The sequence below is a fragment of the Hypomesus nipponensis genome, chromosome 1 (genome assembly GCF_054491055.1).
Source record: "Hypomesus nipponensis isolate SF chromosome 1, ASM5449105v1, whole genome shotgun sequence".
NCBI lineage: Eukaryota > Metazoa > Chordata > Actinopteri > Osmeriformes > Osmeridae > Hypomesus > Hypomesus nipponensis.
Genome location: NC_140361.1, coordinates 15,562,077 through 15,583,701, shown reverse-complemented (window position 1 = coordinate 15,583,701; position 21,625 = coordinate 15,562,077). Strand labels below are relative to the sequence as shown.

At 48.1% G+C, this 21,625-nt stretch overlaps 1 protein-coding gene across 1 annotated transcript; it reads right to left on the bottom strand.

Annotated features, from left to right (window-relative positions):
- Nucleotides 1-413: 413 nt before the first annotated feature.
- Nucleotides 414-21,407, bottom strand: polr1a (RNA polymerase I subunit A). The gene is made up of 33 exons (XM_084697254.1): nt 21,241-21,407; nt 20,839-21,043; nt 20,555-20,704; nt 20,261-20,371; nt 20,014-20,099; nt 19,726-19,826; nt 19,498-19,584; nt 19,203-19,311; nt 18,762-19,107; nt 18,277-18,399; nt 17,783-18,010; nt 16,812-17,066; nt 16,494-16,685; nt 14,123-14,272; nt 13,811-13,994; nt 11,855-11,937; nt 11,594-11,752; nt 11,321-11,419; nt 11,043-11,195; nt 10,840-10,922; nt 10,386-10,551; nt 9,875-10,096; nt 9,397-9,611; nt 8,371-8,538; nt 8,117-8,252; nt 3,251-3,411; nt 3,038-3,167; nt 2,804-2,911; nt 2,440-2,715; nt 1,895-2,095; nt 1,469-1,586; nt 1,115-1,279; nt 414-878 (listed from the first exon to the last, which is right to left on the bottom strand). Exons 1-33 carry the CDS (start codon nt 21,315-21,317, stop codon nt 778-780), a joined length of 5,148 nt encoding a protein of 1,715 aa, XP_084553380.1. The 5' UTR covers nt 21,318-21,407; the 3' UTR covers nt 414-777.
- Between the last annotated feature and the right edge of the window lie 218 nt (nt 21,408-21,625).

Below are 21,625 nucleotides of genomic sequence, written 5' to 3'. Positions count from 1 at the left end.
AGTCCTCACAAGGGGAAATTGGTTGTGCACACACAAACAATAAGACACAATATTAAGGTTATATTAACAACCATTTAGCCACATAGCATTACCTAAAGTAAACGTTGTATATAAAATGATAGTCTGTGTTAGCAGGAAATTAAAAGCAGCACAATTATTGGGGATGGGTCTAATGGATGAGTGGATTGGGGAAGTTGAGCGGGGTGTCACTAAAATGTGAACAACGTCAACATGCACTTTGCTCTGGAAAGCCCAACCTCTCCCTATTTTCACTAGAGCAGCTACATGGCAGGTATCGCTTTGAAGTTACATGTTGTCACCTTAATGTAAAGTGCTTAATAAGGACTATCAACTTTGGCCTTCCTACTTGATCAAAGAATTGTATTACACTATGATTAATCAAAGAGTCTGGGAACATGAGAAACTGTTTATTTCCAAAAACATGATACCGTTGCTGGATTTCTTGTGCATGTAGACTATATGCAGACAGTTTTGTGTTTTTATTTTGCCAAAAGAAATCAAACGTAACAGTCCCTTGATGAACCTGACTAAATTAACGATGGAAACATGTCACAATATTTGTCCACAAGACTCAAAACTCAACAACCCCCCCCCCCCCAAATAATAACACACAAAATAAATCCATTGCAAAAACCATCCTCTCTCTTCATCTTCTGAAACAACATAAGTCAGGCAGAATACCACCCCTTTGCATGACATCGACATGTGGTGTCTGTGGTGGCTGACTGTGGTGTAGTTCTGCATACACAAGGCTGTTTATTGCAATGGCTGTTTTAGGTCAAAGAGACCAGTTCCTCCTTTGACCACCTTACCCACAACCAGACAGGCTGAGGGTGAACGCAGCGTATCACTGGAGCCTGGGAGAAAAACACAAACACGACACGCAACGCCAAGGTCAGAACAAAGCATTCACTCAGCAGGCTGGACTGCACGCAACAACTGCACCATGCACCATGCAGTTCTGCTAGATCTATTGACATTGATTGGCAGACGAAAGCTATATAAGGCCAACATCCTGCTGTGACCCATCCTTGTCGAGGCAGGAAGTGACGGGAGTACATTTTGGCAAAGCTGAAGCAAAGCTTGCCCTTACCCAGCATGGTGGCTTGCTTTAAGAACTTGTAACTGGTCTCGAAGGTCATCTGCTGAAGGGGGGAGGAGTTGGACTGAATGGCAAAGCGGTTGAGCGGTTTGTAGACGCCCTCGAAACACATGTAGTCTGCTACAAGGGATAGGTGTCTGGGGTCCACCTCGATTCCTACACACACACACACACCCACGCACACACACACCCACACACAACCACAGGAAATTAAGTTTACAAATGTATATGATCTATATACTATATCTAGGACAACATGGATTCTTTAACATTGAATGTTTTCATGTTCATTCACGTAAATTCTACAGGTCTAGATCAAACTAACTGCTGGTGTGGCTAAGTTACCGTAGACAGCAAAGACATCTTTGATCTCCTTCTCGATGACACGGAGAGCCACCTCGATGCCGTAGGTGTTGGCCATGGCATGCACCTCATTGGAGTAGAGACGGGTCACATCCAGAATCTGGAAGAGCAGTAGAACCAGAGGCCAGTTGCATAAACTTAGTTTGAGACTAGTTTTAGCCTTAGACTGTTTGTAAAAATGGTCAGGTTAGACTAGTCTAAGGCTGTCTGTTGCAGAGGACAACATATAGGTTCTAACTTATACAATAGAACCAGAGGACAACATGTAGATTCTAACTTAGACAATAGAACCAGTAGACTACATACACGTTCTAACTTACCGGTAGACAGTAGAACAGTAAAATATGATGGGTGTGTGTGGTAGACAGTATGACAGCAGAATATGAAGGGTGTGTATGTGTGACCCACATCACTATGGTTAAATAGCTCATGCATGTTGATGCCCTCGGTGTTGAGCAGCGTCTCCTTGGCACCCTGACGCGTTGTGACCTCGCTCAGTAGACACCTAGTGATCCCCTTGGTCTCCACGACGACGGCAGTCTGGGCCAGCGACACCACCAACGAGGTAAGGTCGAAGTGAACATTGGCAACCGGCAACACTATTGTCACCTGGTGGCACAAGAGAGAAATACTACAGAATCCCAGAAGAAGACAAGAATCCAGGAATAGAGAGACACGACAGATCAACAGTCAGATCAACAGTCAGAGATGGCAAAACAAACAGAGTCAGATGACACAGCCAAACAAACAGACAACCAGATGACCAGCCAGACAGGCAGGCAGCCAGACTAAACGGCAGACAGATGAACAGACAGCCAGATTGACAGACAGTCAAACAGCCATCCAGACATACAAAAAGCCAGCCTGACAGATAGGCAGGCAGTTAGACACACAGACAAACAGCCAAACAGTCACTCAGACAGACAGACAGACAGACAGACAGACAGACCCACCTCACACCAGAGTCCGTCCTGGGTGTCGTAGCTGTAGTTCTCTATGAAGGTACTGCTTTCTAGAACTGCATTCACCCTCATCACGTCCATCTCACTGTCCATGGGCTCTCTTCCAGCTGCGTTGCCTGCTCCTGCTCCTACCTCAGCAGGAGCAGGGTCAAGGCTCGCGTCCTCCTCTTGAGGGGATTGCTCCTCCGCCTGCTCCTCTCGCTCCACCCCCTCCTCCTCCTCCTCCTCCTCCTCCCCTCCTTCACCCTCCTCACTCTCATAGTCCACCTACGGACATAGGACACACACACTATCAGTTTGCACACAGCACTAACTCTGTACCCTCACAGAGATTAAATAACGTGTGTGTGAGTACCTCTTCTTCCTGTTTCCCTCTCCGTTTAGCGTCCGAGGCGTCGGCGTCTCCCTCGTTCCCCTCGTCATCCACAATCCTGCTCTCCTCTTCTGCATCCCCCTCTGCCTCCTGCATACGGAGCACGCACGCACGCACGCACAAACACACACACACACACACACACACACGGGTGAGGAAGGGAGAGAGAGAGCCTGAAGGTGCCTGTGTGCGTGCGTGCGTGCGTGAGTCACTCACCGGTCTGGCAGCCGAGTCCCCCATGTCCTGGTCCTTGTCTTGGGACGTGGCCTTGCGTGTTTCCACAGCGTTGATGGAGGCTAGCTTGGCGTTGCGCTTCCTAATGGCTTCCAGCAGAAGGCGGAAAAACCTGGAGGGGAGGAGAGGGGCTGGGGTCATTGGGCCTAGAATTCGGCGAGAACACGTCAGCATATCCACCTAGATCCCGCGTACCTGGTCTCCATGTAGCGCAGGATCTGCTGAGGCGACAGCAGCTTGTCATCTTGGTAACGCTGAGGAGGGAGGAAGTGGAACTTGACCATGAAGACGCGGTGCTTCTGCCTGTTGTGCAACTCCAAGCGTAACGTCTCCAGGACGTCCACCTTGTGCAGGACCTGGGAACAGCGACAGAGAGACCCCCAAGGCTAGAACAGGAAAGGATAGCCTCGTCGAGCTAACACCACGTGAATGATCGTGACAGGAGATCGCACTGGCTGGGCCGGGAGAGGCGGAGGGGCTTGAGGGGCCTCAAGTCACCCACCTAAGCCCCCCCCCCCCCCCCCCCCATCCAGCCGTATACGTAGTACCGTACTTAGTAGTATCATTTGTTATTGGTTCAAAACTCTTTTGCGCTTGCTATAAACAATCCAGTCTACCAATCACAAAACTCCAGGGTTGCTGCTGATTGGGGGGAGGCAGGCTGGGGGCCGGGGGAATGCTACTGAGTGCTAAAGACTTAGCCACAGGGTTTTCCTCTATAATCCCATTCTGATATCTAAAATATGGAGATTAGACAGTGACATAAGTAATATTGCAGTTTTATCGTCTCACTCACCACCACTACCATTGAGACAGAAGCCTTGAGCATGTCGAACAGAGATGGGTGCAGGTCCTCAGAACAAACGTCTAAAATACTGCGGGAGAGCTTTTTGTTTCAGATTCGTTTGTACAAAGGGGGCGATTCATAACTCGAAACTCCTCCATACTGGATGAAAACGGAATGTTTTTTTTGCAGAAATCTAACACACGATAGCTAAATCTGCAGTTTTTCTTCTGGTGGTTAAGAGATACACAAACATGTTTCTTTGGCGACCACACCAAAAGGGAACTCTAGTTTAGTTGAGCAATAACATTTTCACATGTCTTTTTCTCAAATATGCATGCGTGGGAGGACTGAAAGTTCTCTGGCTAGCCAGTGTGTCACAATACTCATTATAGCACTTGAGAATAAAGATGCTGTAAAGCAGAATTGAAAAGAACTAACCCTAACTGAGTTTTGAGCTCCATACACCACAAAAGAATGTGTTGTTAACTACCCATCCAAATTAGAATGAAAAACAGACAAGTACCATATCTATGTATCTATGTACTTGTGAATTTAGTTATCACTGTTTGATTTTAATATGTACTGTAGTAATCTGTGTAAAATCAACATAATTCAGTGGTACATGCTCGACACATTGTGCTCTGCAAGTTGATTTTCAATCAAATTGAATTGAAATAAAGTACTTTAAACTAGGCTTTGAAATCGTCAAAAAATCATCACTCTTCTCTGCTTGAGACTGGGAGGGCGTGTTGTCTGAAGGAGCTGAAGCTCCGCCCCCTGCATGGAAGGCGCCGCCTCTGTGGCGGGGGGGGGGTTCAAAATAATTTGTTACACAGAACTTTATTATATTAAATTAAATATGAATCCAAAATGATTCACACCTTCACAAAATCAACAACCAACAAAAAATGTCTGCATATGCAGGTAGGAGCGCTAGTGTTAAATAACTTTTTAACCGGTCGGCTCCATGACGCCGACCAGCGTTATGGAGCTTTTGGTAAGACTTGTCACCAAAGAACGAAGGGGAACATTCTATTACGACATGTTCGTAGGTACCTAGCGAAAAGTAGCCTCAACTTTCCTAGACCTTTAGCTACGGCACTAATGCTGAAAGCTCGCTGATATAGAGGGTTTTCACCGACATCATGTCCTGCGCGGTAACCCGGATGCGCGGACATTGTGGAGGCACTCGGTGTAAAAAACTGAACGAAGTACAATGGAGTATTAAGCGCTTTGAATACTTTAAGTGAATGTAGCCATGTCCAAACAACCGAAAAGCTCATCAAAACGCGTCCAAAAAATAAGTATATTAAAGTATACTATAAGTATACTAAAATATGGATAGTTCACTTTTGATATACTTCTAAGAAGTATGCTTAGAAAAGACTTCACTTTTGTATGCTTAGAAAAGACTTCACTTTTGATATACTTTTAAGTATGCTTTGAAAATAGTTCACTTTTGTAAGAAGTATACTTAGAAAAGAGTTCACTTTTTATGTACTTTTAAGTATGCTTTGAAAATAGTTCCCTTTTGTAAGAAGTATACTTAGAAAATACATGCTACATCAAGTCTCTCCTGCAGCCCTACACACCCACCCGCCACCTACGGTCTTTTTCAGACAACCACCTGGAGGTCCCACCGCTCAAGACCGCCCGGTCCCAACACAGTGCCTGGCCCCCCAGTGGTGGAATCAACTCCCCACCTCCATCAGAGACACAGACTGTCTCTCCACCTTCAAGAGAAGGCTCAAGACACACTTGTTCCGGGAGTACAACGGTACTTAGGAATGGTTTGCTGAACCCAACGCTAGTTTCCTCAAGGATCACAATGACTCTTGCTTAGACTGTTGCTCTTGTTGGTTAGTGGTAGCTGATTTAAACTGTTGTATTCTATTTTAGTTAATCCTATTTTTGTTGCTTTCCTACAGGTACACTTGCACTTAGAGATTCATGTTGTTTAATTGTAACTTGCTTAACTACATGCTCTTATGGTTTCTTCCCTTTACCACTTATTTTTGGTTGTTCACAATGTGTACTTCTTGTTTTTGGCTACCCGCAATGCTTTGGGGCTATCTTGTTGTTATTATCAGTGACCTATGCACTTTTTAAAGCTCTCTCTTGGAAGTCGCTTTGGATAAAAGCGTCTGCTAAATGAATAAATATAAATGTAAATATGTAAAATAGTTCACTTTAATGTACTTTTAAGTATGCTTTGAAAATAGCTCACTTTTGATATACTTTTAAGAAATATGCTTAAACTATTATTCTTCATCTTTTCTATTATTATACAGCAAAAACAGTCCAAATAATATTCAAGTACATTACAGGTTACATTTTTTAGATCCATCTCATTCTAATTATTAATGTCTATGAAAATCTTTTATGCATTACACATTCACATCTTTTTTGGTATTGAAGCTGTAACCTTAATTACTGCCAAAACATTCTGAAGCCCTAGAATCTTATGCTAATAATTATCAATTGGAATGTGTTGTTAACGGAATGGAAAATGGAAAAAATGGAATGGAAAAAAAACGAAAAAGCTACTTGAGAAAGAAGCAGACAGAAGGGTTGCATTATGCATTTGAAGGTTATACTGTCAAACTGACTGAAGAACGAAATAAGAACGTGAATTAATGAAGATAGTGTGGCTCATTGGCTAGTCAATTCCCATGATGCAATGCGGTAAATAGTGTTTTGCTGATAAGTTTGCTGTTTGTTCGAAATACAAATGTAACTTTATGAATTTCGTTTTTGAAATGTGTCTGCTTAGAATGTAGTGTTTTGTTGCGTGGTAATTGCCATTGTTGTGCTGGTTTACCATTGTAACCATGAGTTAAATGACTGTTACATTTCATAAGAACAGCTGTATTCTTACAATGTTAACGCATGCGTAGTGAATAGCTTCTTTCAGCTAAGAACTAAGGGCCCCGTTCTCTCCAAGTGATTTAAGATCTGAGGCGTTTGTGGGGACCCCTAAACATTTTAATACATAGTAAGTAATAGGAAAATTATATTTAGAAGCTTACTTCTTGAAGTACTTCTTAGAGTATTCCAAAGTATACTTTGAAGTACTTGAGGAAGTATACTTCATGAACTGAAAGTGCACTACACAGGTTACTTTGCAGTATTCAAAAGAAAACCGTGAAATACACTATAAGTGTGTTAAATTACCTAAAAAGTGGGCCAAGTCAGTTTACTTAGTACAAAAAAAGTATATAAATAAGTAGACTGCTAGTATACTTTAAGTAACATGATAATAGCATACTTTTTATACTATGTATGATTACAAAATAAACTTGAAGAATAATTTTTTTTTGTAAGGGAAGCGCCTCCTTTACTTTGATAATCTCTGACATTCCTATCCCTGGTTTTTAATAACTTTTGGAAGGCGATAATATTGCAAATATTGGTACAACTTGAAACATGGCAATAATTAACCATTTTCCTTGACGACGTTCGGTATATACTTCAGTGCCTGTGCTTGTTGTGATGCGGAGTGCCTCCAATATGGCGACTTCCGGTCTGATGACGCGCCGTGAACGGCGTAGGTATGCATCGTTGCTAAAGTGTGCTGACGTTGTGACTCTTTGCGTATGTGAGAAATACGCGTGAGTGACAGGAATACGGAGGGAGAACAGGGAAAGGAAATGCAGCTGAACGAATACGCTGCGTGTTTTAAGCTACATAGTGTTTTTTTTTTTTTTTTACGAAACGCATTATGTGGCGGCCTGTGTTGTCTCTGTGGTGCACCGCCACAAATTAGTCTATGTGTGGGAAACACTAAGTCTGAGATAGGTAGATAGGTGGTTGAGACGTAGATAGGTTGGGTTTTGCCCCGCCTACACAAAAACTGGGCTGAAAACAGGTGAGAAACTGTTCAACGGTCTAACTCTACATTTCAGTGAGACAAAGTTATTGCGCTTTGCACATGCTTTCAGAAACTAATTTCTCACGTATATAATGTACTGAGAAGCAAACCATGGAATTTGCTCTACAGCATCTTTAACATTTACCAGGAAAGAGCTCAATCATCTAATTTCAGAGGTGTCAGGGAAGAATGTTTAAAAATGTTCTATATAAATAACGTTTGATTGTTTATGCTTGGGCAATACTTGGCGCAGCGTTTTAATATCAGTTGAGGAACTGTGTGGGGTTGAAATAGAGTTTGTGTGCTGTTCCTGTTCTGACATGACCTGAACGGACAGAAAGGCCTGGATGTTGTTGTTGTGATCAGCGGTGTCGGCAGGGGGTGTTCTGGGGTGTTCTCTGACCTCGGTCAGACACACACGGGTCAACTTCTTCTTCAGGGCCTTCACCCTCTTCAGGGCCTTCTTGGTTTGGAACACTGGAACCCTCATCATGGGGGTCTTGATGCTGGAGCTGGCAATCATCAGGATCTCCCTCAACCTGAGTAGGGGGGGAGAGATAGTGAGCGGAGAGCAGAACATTATCTCCAGTATAGCAGAGGGAACAACAACACACAAAATATACAAATAAAACTGGTGAGTGTGTGTGTGCGTCCTACCTGGGTATTCCCAGCGTGACGTTCATCTCCCCGCGCCCGGCGAAGTGGAAGGTGTTCAGGGTCATCTGGGTGGAGGGCTCCCCGATGCTCTGGGCCGCCAGCAGACCCACCGCCTCCCCGGGGTCACACAGGGAGCGCTGCCACTTCAGGTGCAGCAGCTGACGAAGTCTGGGTGTGGGTTTAGAAAAGGGTGTATGTGTGTTGGGTACTGAAAGCTGGTTCCACTGTGGAACCGGTTCCTACGCAACCGGGTCGGGATCATTTATTGTGAATAAATTATTGATTGAAATGTTTCATTTACATAGTTGTTTTCAGTTCCACATTTCATGTTTTCAGATTCGAACTAGGCTTGAAATCTTTTTTTTCTTTCAGTTTCAGATCCGTTTTTTTCAGTTTCAGACTTTTGGCCCCGATTTTGCGTAGGGGGCTTCAACTCAGAGAGGCGTGGAATTATGCGTGAGCCGAACAAAGAAGGCACAAGACTCTCCTCAGCCATGTTGCCTTCAAGAAATGGTGTCAATGCGAGAACTATGACAGAATGTAAAACAGTTTTTCCATTTCCATAAAAAAAAAAACAGTTTTGCAGTTCTTGCAGTGATACCATTTCCTGAAGGCAACATGACTGAGGAGTCTTCTGCCTTCCTTGTTAGGCTGTCACTCATAATTCCACGCCCCTCCACGAGTTGATCAGTACCCGGCTTCCACAGAGCTTGATAACAACCCATTCATTTAAAACCCGTGCGCTGGAGCATGGAAACATCTAAAACATGCAGGACAGCGGCTCTCGAGGACCAGGGTTGTCCACCCCTGCAATATCCCGTGAAGTATAGTATACTAACAGTACAGCACACAGACCACACTAAGGAACATTTAGAGCACAGCTGAGTGGAGATGAACAGACACAGTCGAATGAAGAAAGTAGAAACCGGAGTTGAAGCTGACGACCGCAGTTGAAGTTGAACAGGCAGCACGGGAGATAAACAGTCTCCGAAACAGCAAAGCTTTGATCCCTAGGGGGGTCCTGACCTATCGGTGTCCAGGTGCTGTGATCGCGGACCGGCTTCCTGTCGGGAGGTGACTTCCTGTAGGTAGTTCTCGACGATGGTGTGGAAGGTCTCCGACACGGAGCCGAAGGCCAGGTCTGGCCGCAGGCAGGACAGGCAGGGCTCGGGGCAGTGAGAAGTCTTCCTGCTGTACTTGGACAGGGTGGCCGGGTCCAGCTCCCGCCAGCGATCCACCAGCTGTACACAGTTGAAAACCTCCTTAGAACGCAGTGTGTCGAGGTGTGTGTCTCTGTCAGGGTTGCCCGTCTGCCTGTTTAGTTTTTGTGTTTGTGTGCGCGCGTGTGAAAATCCGTGTGTGTATACCTATGTGTATGTGTGTGTGTGTGTGTGTGTGTGTGTGTGTCAGTATCTCTGTGCGTGTCTCTGTGTGCGTGGGTGTGTCGGTATCTCTCCGTGTGCGTCTCTGTGTGCGTGTCTGCGTGTGCACGCGAGTAAGGCACCTGCAGCGTGGCGCTCCCCCTGCCGTTGGTCAGGCTGCTCCCCTGCAGCTGGGCCTTCAGCTTGGCCAGCTTCTTCTGGGAGAACAGCAGGAAGGCCCCCTGGCGCGGCCCCGGCTCCTCCCTCTTGGAGCGCCAGCGCTGGACGGAGCTGAAGTGCCGCGCGGCCGCCTGAGGGTCCAGGCGGGCCAGGACCTCGTCCAGACACCGGGCCTTGCGGATCACCTGCGGAACCGTCACGTTTCGGCATTTAGCCGACGCTTTTCATCCAAAAGAGATACGAGTGCAGCAGATGAACTAGGACTCGAAGCGCGTGGTTTTAACAGCCGTGAGCGATGAGGAACTGTCTGTATTCATGCGGTTATCATCTGTCTGTATTTATGATATACCATCATCTCCACTGTAATACTGCAAGTCAGAGAATTCGTTTCTGTGTACCTAACAGTTTTCATGATGTATTGGGGAAAGCATCGCGTCATTTCTCATCGTCCTCGAGAAAGAGGTGTGTGTGTACCTCGTAGTTGTCCTGGAGGAAGGGGAACTGTTTGGGCTGCAGGAACTGGGTCTTGGGGATGTCAAGGCCGTCCTCTCCGTAGAGGAACTGGACCACGCTGCCGTCACTGTCCCTCACCGTCAGGTCATACTGGACCACCAGACCCTCCAGGTGCTTAATCACACATCTGTAACACGGCACAGCAAGGGGGGTGGGGGGAGGTGGACCGGAGGTTAGAGGAGGAGAGGGGGCAGGTTTACCAGAGGTTGAGAGGGAGAGGAGGAGAAGGGAAAGAGGCTCGAGAGGAAGGAGTCAAGAGGAGATGAGGCTGGTTACCAGAGGTTGAGAAGGAGAGGAGGAGGGGGGAAAGAGCCTTGAGAGGAAGAGGAGTAAAGAGGAGAGGAGGCTGGTTACCAGAGGTTGAGAAGGAGAGGAGGAGTGGGGAAAGAGAGGAGGAGGACATGGTGAGCCTCACCTTTGCAGGTACCCAGACCTGCTGGTCTTGACGGCCGTGTCCACCAGCCCCTCGCGCCCCGCCATGCAATGGAAGAAGAACTCCTGAAAGAAACACACACAGACACCCCCACCGGAGACCCAGCCAGGCTGCATCAGAACCCCAGAACCAGACACCTCCAGGGGGAGCAGAGGGACATGTTATTCCGTCGGTGTGGCGTTTACCGGGGGCTTGATGCCGGTGAGGAAGCGCCCGGACACGAAGCCTCCAGACCGCGGCGAGCTGTCGTAGGGCTGGAAGCAGGGCAGGGACTTCCCCGTGGGCATCAGGGGAGGCCGCCGGCCTTCCAGCTCGATCTGGCCCAGCAGGCAGGAGATCTAACCAAAACACAGGGTGCGGGGGTGGGAGGGGTCGACATGGGTGTGGGGGTGGGTGAGACGGAGTGCGTGCGTGAGATCGTGTGAGATTTGTGTACGTTGGCGTTGTGTGGGCGTGTGTGTACCTGCATGGTGTTGACAGTAGAACCCTTGGCTCCAGACTGCACCATGAGCTGGAGGTTGTTGTCTGGGAAGGAGCAGTGCAGACCCAGAGGCATCACCACCTGCACACAGACATGGTTAACACCTCACTCACCACCACTCCACCACTCCACCACTCCACTCACTCGCTACCTCAATCATGAACACAACTCATCCGCCAACCCGGTGACATCACCATCTAGAAAACGGACGCACGTAACACAGGAACACAAACTTCCTCCCACTTGGCCACAGACCTTGTTGATGTCGTTGTTGACCTGATTGGCCACTTCCTTGAACTTGAGGTCGACCATGTTGAAGTCTCTCTGGTCGGGGTTGAGGTGGGCGTCCTGCCAGCGTCCCCGCGCCTCCTCCTCCCCCACCCCCTCCGCCAGGCTGAACGTCGCCTGCAGGGCCTGGGAACAACAACAACCAACACAGCGTTAACGACAACGAACGACGACACTGGCCTGACAGTGAACCTTGCCGTGGAATGTTGGTCCTCGCCCTGGCGTCACCTTGGTGCCACACTTCAATGACTCCTGGATGATCCACTTCCTCTGGCGGTTAGCCCCTTCCTTCACCAAGATGTCTTCCACTCCTGAAACACACACACAGGGCGTGTCACACAGTGTGTCTGTGTGTGTGTGTGTGTGTGTGTGTGTGTGTGAGTGAGTGAGTGAGTGAGTTTGTGGTGTGAAAGTGTGTGTCTTTGTTTGTGGTGTGCCTTTGAAATTCAGTGTAACACATAGCTATTGAAGAGGTCTGTCCTCAACCACAGATCGGTGAACGACAATTAAAGATCATGATTACTTCTCCACTGATACCCACCACTGATAACTTGTATACTGTTTGAAATGCTCTGATAATAATCAACAATGTTTGAACTATGCCCTTCTATATTAGCTCATGAGAACATGCAACATCAGGGCCATTTGTAGGAGCCTTATCTAAAGCCTAAACAAACGCTATCTAGCATCATGAATGCAGCGTCTTCTGTCTGTTCTTGCGAAGGCTGTGTTGATGTCACCCCCTAACATTGCTCATGGTAGTAAAACCTCCCATATTGTGATACTATTTAACTGCCCTTCATACTGTATTCTTTGTGCAGTCCTCTGAGATGCTCAACTTGACTGTATCCGACAGTTGTATTTACAGATCTGTAATACATAGGTTGATATTAGGTTGATATATAGTCTTGAAATTGTGCTTGGCGATTCACTTCATTGACTTGGTACTTTCACAGCCATTGGGTATTAAAAGTACATGCAAAAATCCAATATGAAAAAACACTTTATCTCACAAAGGCAATGCAATCCTGCATATATTCAAATACCCCTCGAGTGACAGTTGGTCTACGATTGTGTGAGTGTGTTGGCTGTGTGAGAGAGAGTGTGTGTGCGTGTGTGTGTGAGAGTAGGTGCGCGTGTGAGAGTGCATGTGTGTGTGTGTATGTGAGACTGTCTGCGTGTGCAGTGTTTCCGCTATGTAGATGTTTCCGTGTATCAGAAACACACGGTATAAGAAATAGGGCTGTACAACATTTTATCCGAGGATAGCACGGACACGCGCTCCACAGCGCAGTTGAGATTGCGTGTGTGCGTCCTTAAGAACTGTAGAGCTAAGTCGTATAACTTAAGTTGTCAGTTCATATAAGGCTGTTAGTCTAGCCTGACGTTGTCATACTCATAATTTTAGTCAGAATATGAGTCTGAGAACTCTCCGTTGGGCTGTGAGTATATGGGGCGTGTTTCAACCGAACACGTAAAACAAATGCCTCTTCGCTCAATTGGATAGACCTACAACCAATCAGAACAACGTAATATGTTGTTAGTTGAAAATGAATTCAACCAAAGCGCTCTTTGGTGACGTGGTTGATTACGTTACTGTTGATCATCTGCCCATCATCGTATAAAGCCCGCCCTGACAATTTCATTGGTCCGAACAGCTCCTGTTTGGACAGTTTTCCCCAAAACGTGCCCCCCCAGACCCAACTTCCCGACCAAATAGTTTTGTAGGCGGGGCTAAGTTGGGCTGGCAGCCAGGCTAGTATTAGTCTATAGTTCTGGCTAATTTAAATTAACTGGTGATTTTTGTTGTTTGTAGGCTATTCTTCCCTTGCTAGCAAAATTGTACATGTCGATTCGATAGCGATTGCTGCCCTTGCTCATGTTTGTATTTTAGGTGCATTATTATGCTGGAGTAGTTTTAATTAATAAATAGTGGCTATATTGTTGCTACAGAATGCTTAGCGTATCAAGATCAAATGAAGCAGACAGCGTACATGCTCCCTTAAATCGACAGGCTAGGCTACTGTCCATTTACAATAAGTTGTTACATCAATTATTAATTGGCAGCATTTATGCCATTTAAAACATACTTTATGACTGTAAGGTGTCATTAAGTAGCCTAAAGAGGTGAGCGTGCCTGTGTGCGAATGTGCGTGTGAGAGCGTGTGTGAGCGTGTGTGGTACCCATAGTAAATCCCCGGTAGAGCTGCAGGTAAGCGGTGAAGAGGCGGGCCAGACAGCTGAGCAGCTTGCCGCTGGTCTGCCCTCCGTAGAGCTCGTAGCAGCAGTGGACCAGGCCGTAGGCCGAGCTGCCGTAGTGGGCCTTGTCCAGCACCCCCACCAGCAGCTCCCCCTGGCGGAACAGCACCTGCAGCAACACCTCTCTGGTCACACAGAGCTCCCAAACACCCTCCGGAATCTTCTATCATGGCCATATTGTGTGTGTTCCTGCAAGTCAGGTGTGTGTGTGTGTGGGGGGGGGGCCGGGGGGGTTACCTGAGAGTCACACATTGTATCAGGAGAGTAGCCTGGAACGGGCCTGGGTGGGTTAATGATCCAGGCCTTGGAGGGGATCTTAGCCTTGCCCGTCAGGTTCAGAGGAAGGGCCTGATTTGGTATAACGTTCAGCAGCAATGTTGACACCACCTGGAACACACATACACACAAAATCAGGTGAAACAAACTCACTGTTGATTAGGTGATTTTTATGTATGCGTGTTCTGTAGACGAGGACGTCAAGTGAAATCAATCTCGTGCATCTCTTCACGCCCTTGTGCCGACAGAGACATGGACAGGCCCAGAGAACACTGCTCTCTCTGTCAACAACTTGTTCTCACACTCACCCCGCTCATCCGGGCGAGGTGGTGGAACAGGTCTGCCCCTTTATCCACATCTTAAAGAGAAGGAACCACACTGTCACTGCCAAATCATTCAAATGCCATGATGTGATGCCAACTGATCCTATCAAAGTACTCTTGGTTGTCCTCTACCGCACACCAGGTCCGCTAGCCGACTTTGTGGAGGAGCTGGACATGCTCCTCAGCGTCCTCCCGGATGACGGAAACCCGTTGATGATCCTTGACCTCATCCTGACACGCATACCGCATCACCGACTTCACCTCTGTAACCCCACTACACATTTCCGATCACTTCTTTATCCAACTCTCTGTCTCTCTCCCTCCGACTCCTCCTACCTCGCCACCCCTCGGAACTTTCCACCGCAACCTTCGCTCCCTCTCCCCCCTCCCATTTCTCCTCCATTGTAACATCCTCCCTTCCCATTGACGAGTTCACGTCTCTCCCCACCGACACTGCCATCACCACCCTGATATCCACATTAACTGCATCACTTGACTCTCTCTGTCCCTTGTCAACCAGGCCGGCACGATCTTCTCCCTCCTGCCCGTGGCTCACGGATGTTCTTCGTGAAGAACGGTCCACCATTCGAGCAGCTGAGAGGAGATGGCTCAAGTCCAAAGACGGACTGGACCTCGATAAGTAACACTCCATCCTCAAATCCTTTTCCACACCACACACACACACAACGGTCACTACTTCCTGAACAAAATTACCTTTGCCTCAAACCCTCACAAACCTTTCTGTACCTTCTTCACCCTCCACTGGGGTCCCTCAGGGCTCCGTCCTTGGACCCCTCCTCTTCTCTCTGTACACCACCTCACTTGGACCAATCATCACCTCCCATGGCTTCTCCTACCACTGCTACGCTGACGACACACAGCTGTACCTGTCGTTCCCCCCGACTGATCCGGGGATCTCAGCTAGGATCGAGGCCTGCCTCAGACATCTCCGCCTGGATGACCGAGCACCACCTCCAGCTGAACCTCGCCAAAACAGAACTTCTCATCATCCCGGCCAAATCCTCAATCTCCCACAATCTCTCCGTCACCGTGGGTGATGCGACGTGACCCCTTCATCCTCTGCCAGGAACCTCGGGTCACCATGGATGACGAGCTCTCCCTCACAGCCCACATTGCTGCAGTCTGCCGGTTGTGTAGATTCACCCTCTACAACATCCAGAAGATCAGGAGATACCTGTCAGATACCAGTATTCCACCCAGCTGCTTGTCCGAGCACTTGTCCTCTCCAAGTTGGACTACTGCAACTCGCTGCTCGCCGGTCTCCCAGCATGTGGAACCCGCCCTCTCCAGAGGATTCAGAACGCAGCGGCCCGCCTGGTCTTCAACCTACCCAGACGCTCCCATGTCACCTCGCTCCTCATCTCCCTTCACTGGCTAACCATCATGGCCCGCATCAGATTCAAGACCCTGGTACTGACCTTCCGAGCGGTGAACGAGACTGCACCTGCCTACATCCAGTCTGTCGTCCAGCCTTACACCCCCACCCGCCACCTTCGAACTTCTTCTGACAACCGTCTGGTGGTCCCACCTCTCAAGAGCGTGCGCTCCCAACCCAAGCTCTTCTCCTGTCTGGCCCCCTAATGGTGGAATGGTGGAATCACCTCCCCACCTCCATCAGAGACACTGTCTCTCCACCTTCAAGAAAAGGCTAAAGACGCACTTGTTCCGGGTGTACAACGGTAAATCTTATGAAAGATTTGTTGGATCCAATGTTGGTTAGTTGTAACGGATTAACTACTTGTACTCGCAGTAATTTGTTGAATTTGTCATTTGTTAAACTACTTGCTGTTATGTTTCTTCCCATTGGCAAGTATTTGCTTTTCACAATGTATGCTTCATGTTTTGGCTATCCACATTGTTTTTGGGGCTCGTTGTTTATGATCATTGAACAATGCACTTTTGCTAAGCTCTCTCTTGAAAGTCGCTTTGGATAAAAGCGTCTGCTAAATGAATACATGTCTTAATGTGTCCCTCCGCTGGTACCGTACCTGTTTACCAGTCCAGAGGGGGTGTGGCTTCATGATGGCAGGAGGGAGGAGCTTGACCCTGCCAACCTTGTCAGTCAGGCCCCTGTACACCAGCTCGGTGTACTGGTCCCTGGAGAAGAAGCACCCCCTGGTGGTCATCCTGGTGCCTGACACCATGTGGTCCTGGATCAGCCCTGCCAAGGGCTTCCCGTCCTTATCAGGACAGAGGGGGGGGGAGTGAGGACGTTAACGTGATATAACCCTCAAAAGGTGACCTTTACTCAACCTGCTTGCCGACCAGGGTGTAGGTGAGGGGTCAGGGTTGCGGGTGAATCCTACCTTGGGGACCAGGTACTGCTGGTCGGTGCTGACCAGGGTGTAGGCCTCGGCCCTGGCCAGCTCGCTCTGGGGAAAGTGGGCGTTCATCTCGTCCCCGTCGAAGTCGGCGTTGTAGGCCTTGCAGTTGGCGTAGTGGAGGCGCAGCACCTTCTCCCCGGGCAGGATGCGGGCGGAGTGGGCCTGGATGGAGGGCCGGTGGAGGGTGGGCTGGCGGTTCAGCAGCAGCACGTCACCGTTCTTGATGTGCCGGTTCACCTGGGGGACGGAGCAGAGCTCTGGGTCGGCCTCCGTGTTACAATCTTCATGGACGGCGTGTGTGTGTGTGTGTGTGTGTGGGCGCTTACATGGATTCGAATTACTGGCTTATTTGGACTGAAATAGAATGATCAGTTTCTTGTAATTTTGTTACAAGAAACAAATTCCTGTGTTCGAATAATTGCGGTCCGACTACGATCCGATCGACAGCCCGAGATAACTCTATCCGAAAACAAACAAACAACGCGAGCCAATTGCGCCAATAGCGCCGTTTGCATTCGCAGTACTGCTATTGTCATCATGCACGAAATGTAGAGGGGACGTAGCTTCACCTTGCTCTCCGTTCGCCGTCTTTCTCGAAATGTTGATGTTGTTGTTGTTGGTAGTGGTGAAGAGGTCAAGCGGAAAGGGCTGTATCACCACTAGTTGTAATGAAAACAGCGCCACGTATCGTACTGGGATATGACATGCTTACAGCCAGTGATTTGGTTTATTCACTGCCATATATATTCGGATAATAGCAGTTGCCCCCAAAAAAATCGCATTATCCGAATAAAGCTAGATTCAAATTGATACCATCATCTAAACGCAGTGTGTGTGTCTTACTATCTTCGATGGCTGTGTGTGTGTGGGGGGGGTTATGTGTGTGTCTTACTATCTTCAATGGCTGTGTGTGTGTGTGTGTGTATGGTGGGGGGGTTGTGTGTGTGTCTTACTATCTTCATGGGCATCTTGTGTCTCCCGGGGCAGGGGGTGAGCAGCTGCTTGGCGATGGCCTCTCTCTGTGTGAGGCTGCTGCTGCTCAGGATGGTCTTGCTGCCGTCCTCGTTGATCACCATGATGGCCCCGGGGTGCACGTTGGGCCCGTTCAGCACCGCCTGACGCAGCTCCTTCACGTTCCACGGCGTGACCGGCTGCGGGTACGTCAGCTTGGTGGCAAACACCTGGCGAATAGAAGCACGAGTCGAAGAACAGACTGGCTGAGAACCGGGGGGTTAGCTAGGGATGTTAGCTAGGTCACCTGGCTAGATGGAGGTTCAGGAATGAAGGGAAAAACTGGGTTTGTTTGGCTTGTAATGGAACTGCAGAGTTATGGTGATGAAGCAATTAGGGATGTGGTTAAGCGTGCTTTTGGTCAGATATTTATCAAGATGCCAATAACAAGTTGGTGTTATCATAAAGAAATAAAGTGACCTCAAGAAATAGTTACCATGGGGACGCCAATTTCGTTTGTTCCAATGTACATGTCCGGGCAAATGACAGAGCGAGCGGCGAAGTCCACTCTTTTACCCATCATGTGCTTCCGGAACAATCCATCCTTCTTCTCCAGGATCTGAAAGGAGCGAGTGAACAGGATGGATTACTTTATTTGTCCTTGAAGAAGGGAAATATGCGTAAAAGAGAATGATGGGGGAAAGGGGACACACACACCTTGTTGTCTGTTCATGATTAAAGTTAACTATACGTTCTTGGTAATGTACCCATTAGCCTAGCAAGTGCAGTTGCTGCAAGCGCTTTTTCAAAAGAAGCTCAACTCAAATAATAGTTTTTAAAAAGTTTCCATGACAGGAACAGATATGAGCAAAAGAAAATAACCCGAGTAGGCTGGGGTTAGGGACAAAAGGCATAAGAGAACGGCGCAAAATATGAGTATATGAATATAATAACAGAAGGACAGTCTCCGTGGTTACGCGCCTGTCGTATGCCGGGGTACTTCTCCGCAATGAGCTTGTCCATGTCGCTGTCAAACACGATGTTGACGTGGCTCTGCAGCCTGATCCACACGTTGTACAGCTTGTCTGTCAGGGTGGCGCCATGGATGCCAATCAGGAAGGCCTGGTCGATCTTGGAGGGGTCTGCTGCTACCCCCTGTGGGGGGGCGGGGAGCTCGGTCTCTCCTTCCTGTCCTTCCTGCAGTTTCTCTCCAGCGATCATGGCCAGCAGCTTTTGGATGACCGTGCAGTCCTTCATCACAGCCTGCATGTTGACCGTTTGGCCGTTGGTGAACAGCTGGTCTCCAAGGCGGTTGACCGGCCGGTATCTGGAGGGGAGGCAGAAAAGGGGGGCAGCGTTCGATAGGATACTTGAATGGATAAATGAATGAATGGAGAGAGGGAGTGGGTGTGCGTGTCTGACCTGCAGGGAGGAACCACTAACATGTCCAGGAAGAAAAGGTCTGTGAAGACAACTGCCTTTGAGCCCTGGATCTCCTCCAGCCCAGGGAAAAGACACTTCAGGAAGAACCCTGAGACAGAGAGCCCGAAACAGGAAACACCTTCAACAGACGTCTTCAAAAACAGGGGGGGGGGGCCTTCGGTTCCCTTTGCAAACGCTCCTACCCTCTAATCATTCTACTGATGTTGAAGCAAACCAGTGTGAGCTTAGCGTGCCCATAGTGTGAGCTGTAATTATGAACTCTCAGTCCACCTACCTTCTTTCTCCCACACCTTGACAAGGTGGTCCTTGGCGGTGCTGGGGGTTAGGTAGCCTCGCTTGCCCGCCATCGAGTCCTCCGGAGCTGGGGAAGAAGACAACAGGTTGGAGGAGAACTTACTACAACAATAGTACCAAATAGCCGAGTACACAAAATGGTAACATTGTGTTGCCTAGTGTATAATGAGTCCTTGAGCAGACGGGTAGCAAGAATGAGGAATGATACCTGAAACGATGACCGTGTCTGGTAGATTTTTCTGAATGGTAGCTGGCAGGGTAATGATGAGCTTGCTGTTGTGCTCTCGACGCACCTGAGACCGCCCGCACCTGGTCGAAACAGACAGGAACACAGCTGCATCGGCACGGGGCACCCACACAGTCAGCCTCAACGGCGGGCTTGCAAAAGCACCACCCCTGACTGCAACTATTTAGCAGTGTTGCTGCATAGCAGGACTATACCACTGACCGTGCTGGCGGGGGTCTGCTCCCCTCTGCTAGGGGGCTCGCTACTAACCTGCAGTGAGGACACTTCCTGGAGTTCATGTGGACCCTCCAGAAGGCTGTGACCAGCTGGCTCCTCTTCTCACACAGGTGCTTAATCTGGGGCATCACAGATGGTGGGGGCACAGTTAGAACACCGACAACCATTTCAGGGGACACAAGTACCATCCACACGTCAACTTGTTTTTCTCTCCCTCCTCTCTTTCTTACACACACACAGACACACACACACACACACACAGACACACACATGTCCTTACAGGTAAGGGATGCTGGTTATCTCCAGTCTTCTTGGCGAGGACTCCTTCACAATATTTCTCCAGAGTTTCCTGGATCTCTTCACCAGAGGCCTGAGCATTATCCTCGAGAAACTAGACACACACACACACCGAGAGAGAAACGGTCAGACAAGTATGGAGGGAGGCAGAGACACAGGACAGTCAGAAAGCAGGCCAAAACGTTTATCTGTTTGGGCGAAAACACATATGACCGTGGATTCCTAGTAGAAGATTCTGACGGTACAGTCCCTGCTAGAGAATGTGTCGCTAGCTTACCTTGTTGAGGACAGGCTCCAGCTCATAGACCTCAAGCAGAGCTCCAGCATTCAGCAGCCTGAGCTGGCTTAGCAGTAGGTGGATGGCAGGTCGAGGGCACAACAGCATGTGGCAGTTCAGACAGGAGCCCCGCACCAGGAGGTAGAGTTTCTACAAAACAACGAGAGGAGGAGAAATGGATGAGGACGTTGACGGCTAGGAGGCACTTGGTGCGTTGAATCCCTGACCAGGGCCAACAACACAACTGCAGTGAATGAGATATTGGAGTTGTAGCGTTAGCTTACATCGAAAAAGAATGGATTGTAGACAGGCAGGGGTAGCTCGATGTGCCCTAGGTGGCCGGGGCAGTTGATAAAGTCCTGCATACAGGTGGAGCACACCTCCTTGGAGTCTGGTGGACCCAAAGACAGGTCGTATAGCCCGTTAGGAGCAACATTTCCGACACCATCCAGGAACCGGTAGTTCGTTATGGTCTTGACGCTAAGCTTTCTGAAAAACACGATATAGGACACTGCTTGTTTATAATGGGTTAAGTCGTTTCAAGTCATATAGGTATCATCTTCTACCAAATTGATGTTATAGTTGGACTAGAAAATAATAATATGTGGGCTATGCTACTGTGTTACAACTATCCAGTATTGACAGTCAATGGCGTGTTATTGGTGCATTCAGGACAGTTTCCTTACCTGATCTCTTCTGCAGTATACATGCCAAATGACATGCCTTCCAGTCGCCGCCATGGCACGTCTTTTCCGAACAGCATTTTGGAATAATATCCAAGTATACGGTTTAATACAGTAAACACATATCGTACGCAGAATCCACATGCGTTAGGAAGTTTTACCACACGTGGGGCATCAGACGGGACGTACCATTACAAAGCTTGCGAAAGCAGCGAAAAATATGAATTTTGCTGTCTGCTTCCTTCACAAAGTACACATATATATCTATTTTCAAATACAATAATTATTTAATTGTACGTAAAAAAATGCAAAGGTAAAATAAGTTCCACTGTTATTTTTGTTGTTGTTACTTGTGTACCCTTTTGAATCTTAGATGGTTTCTTCCTCC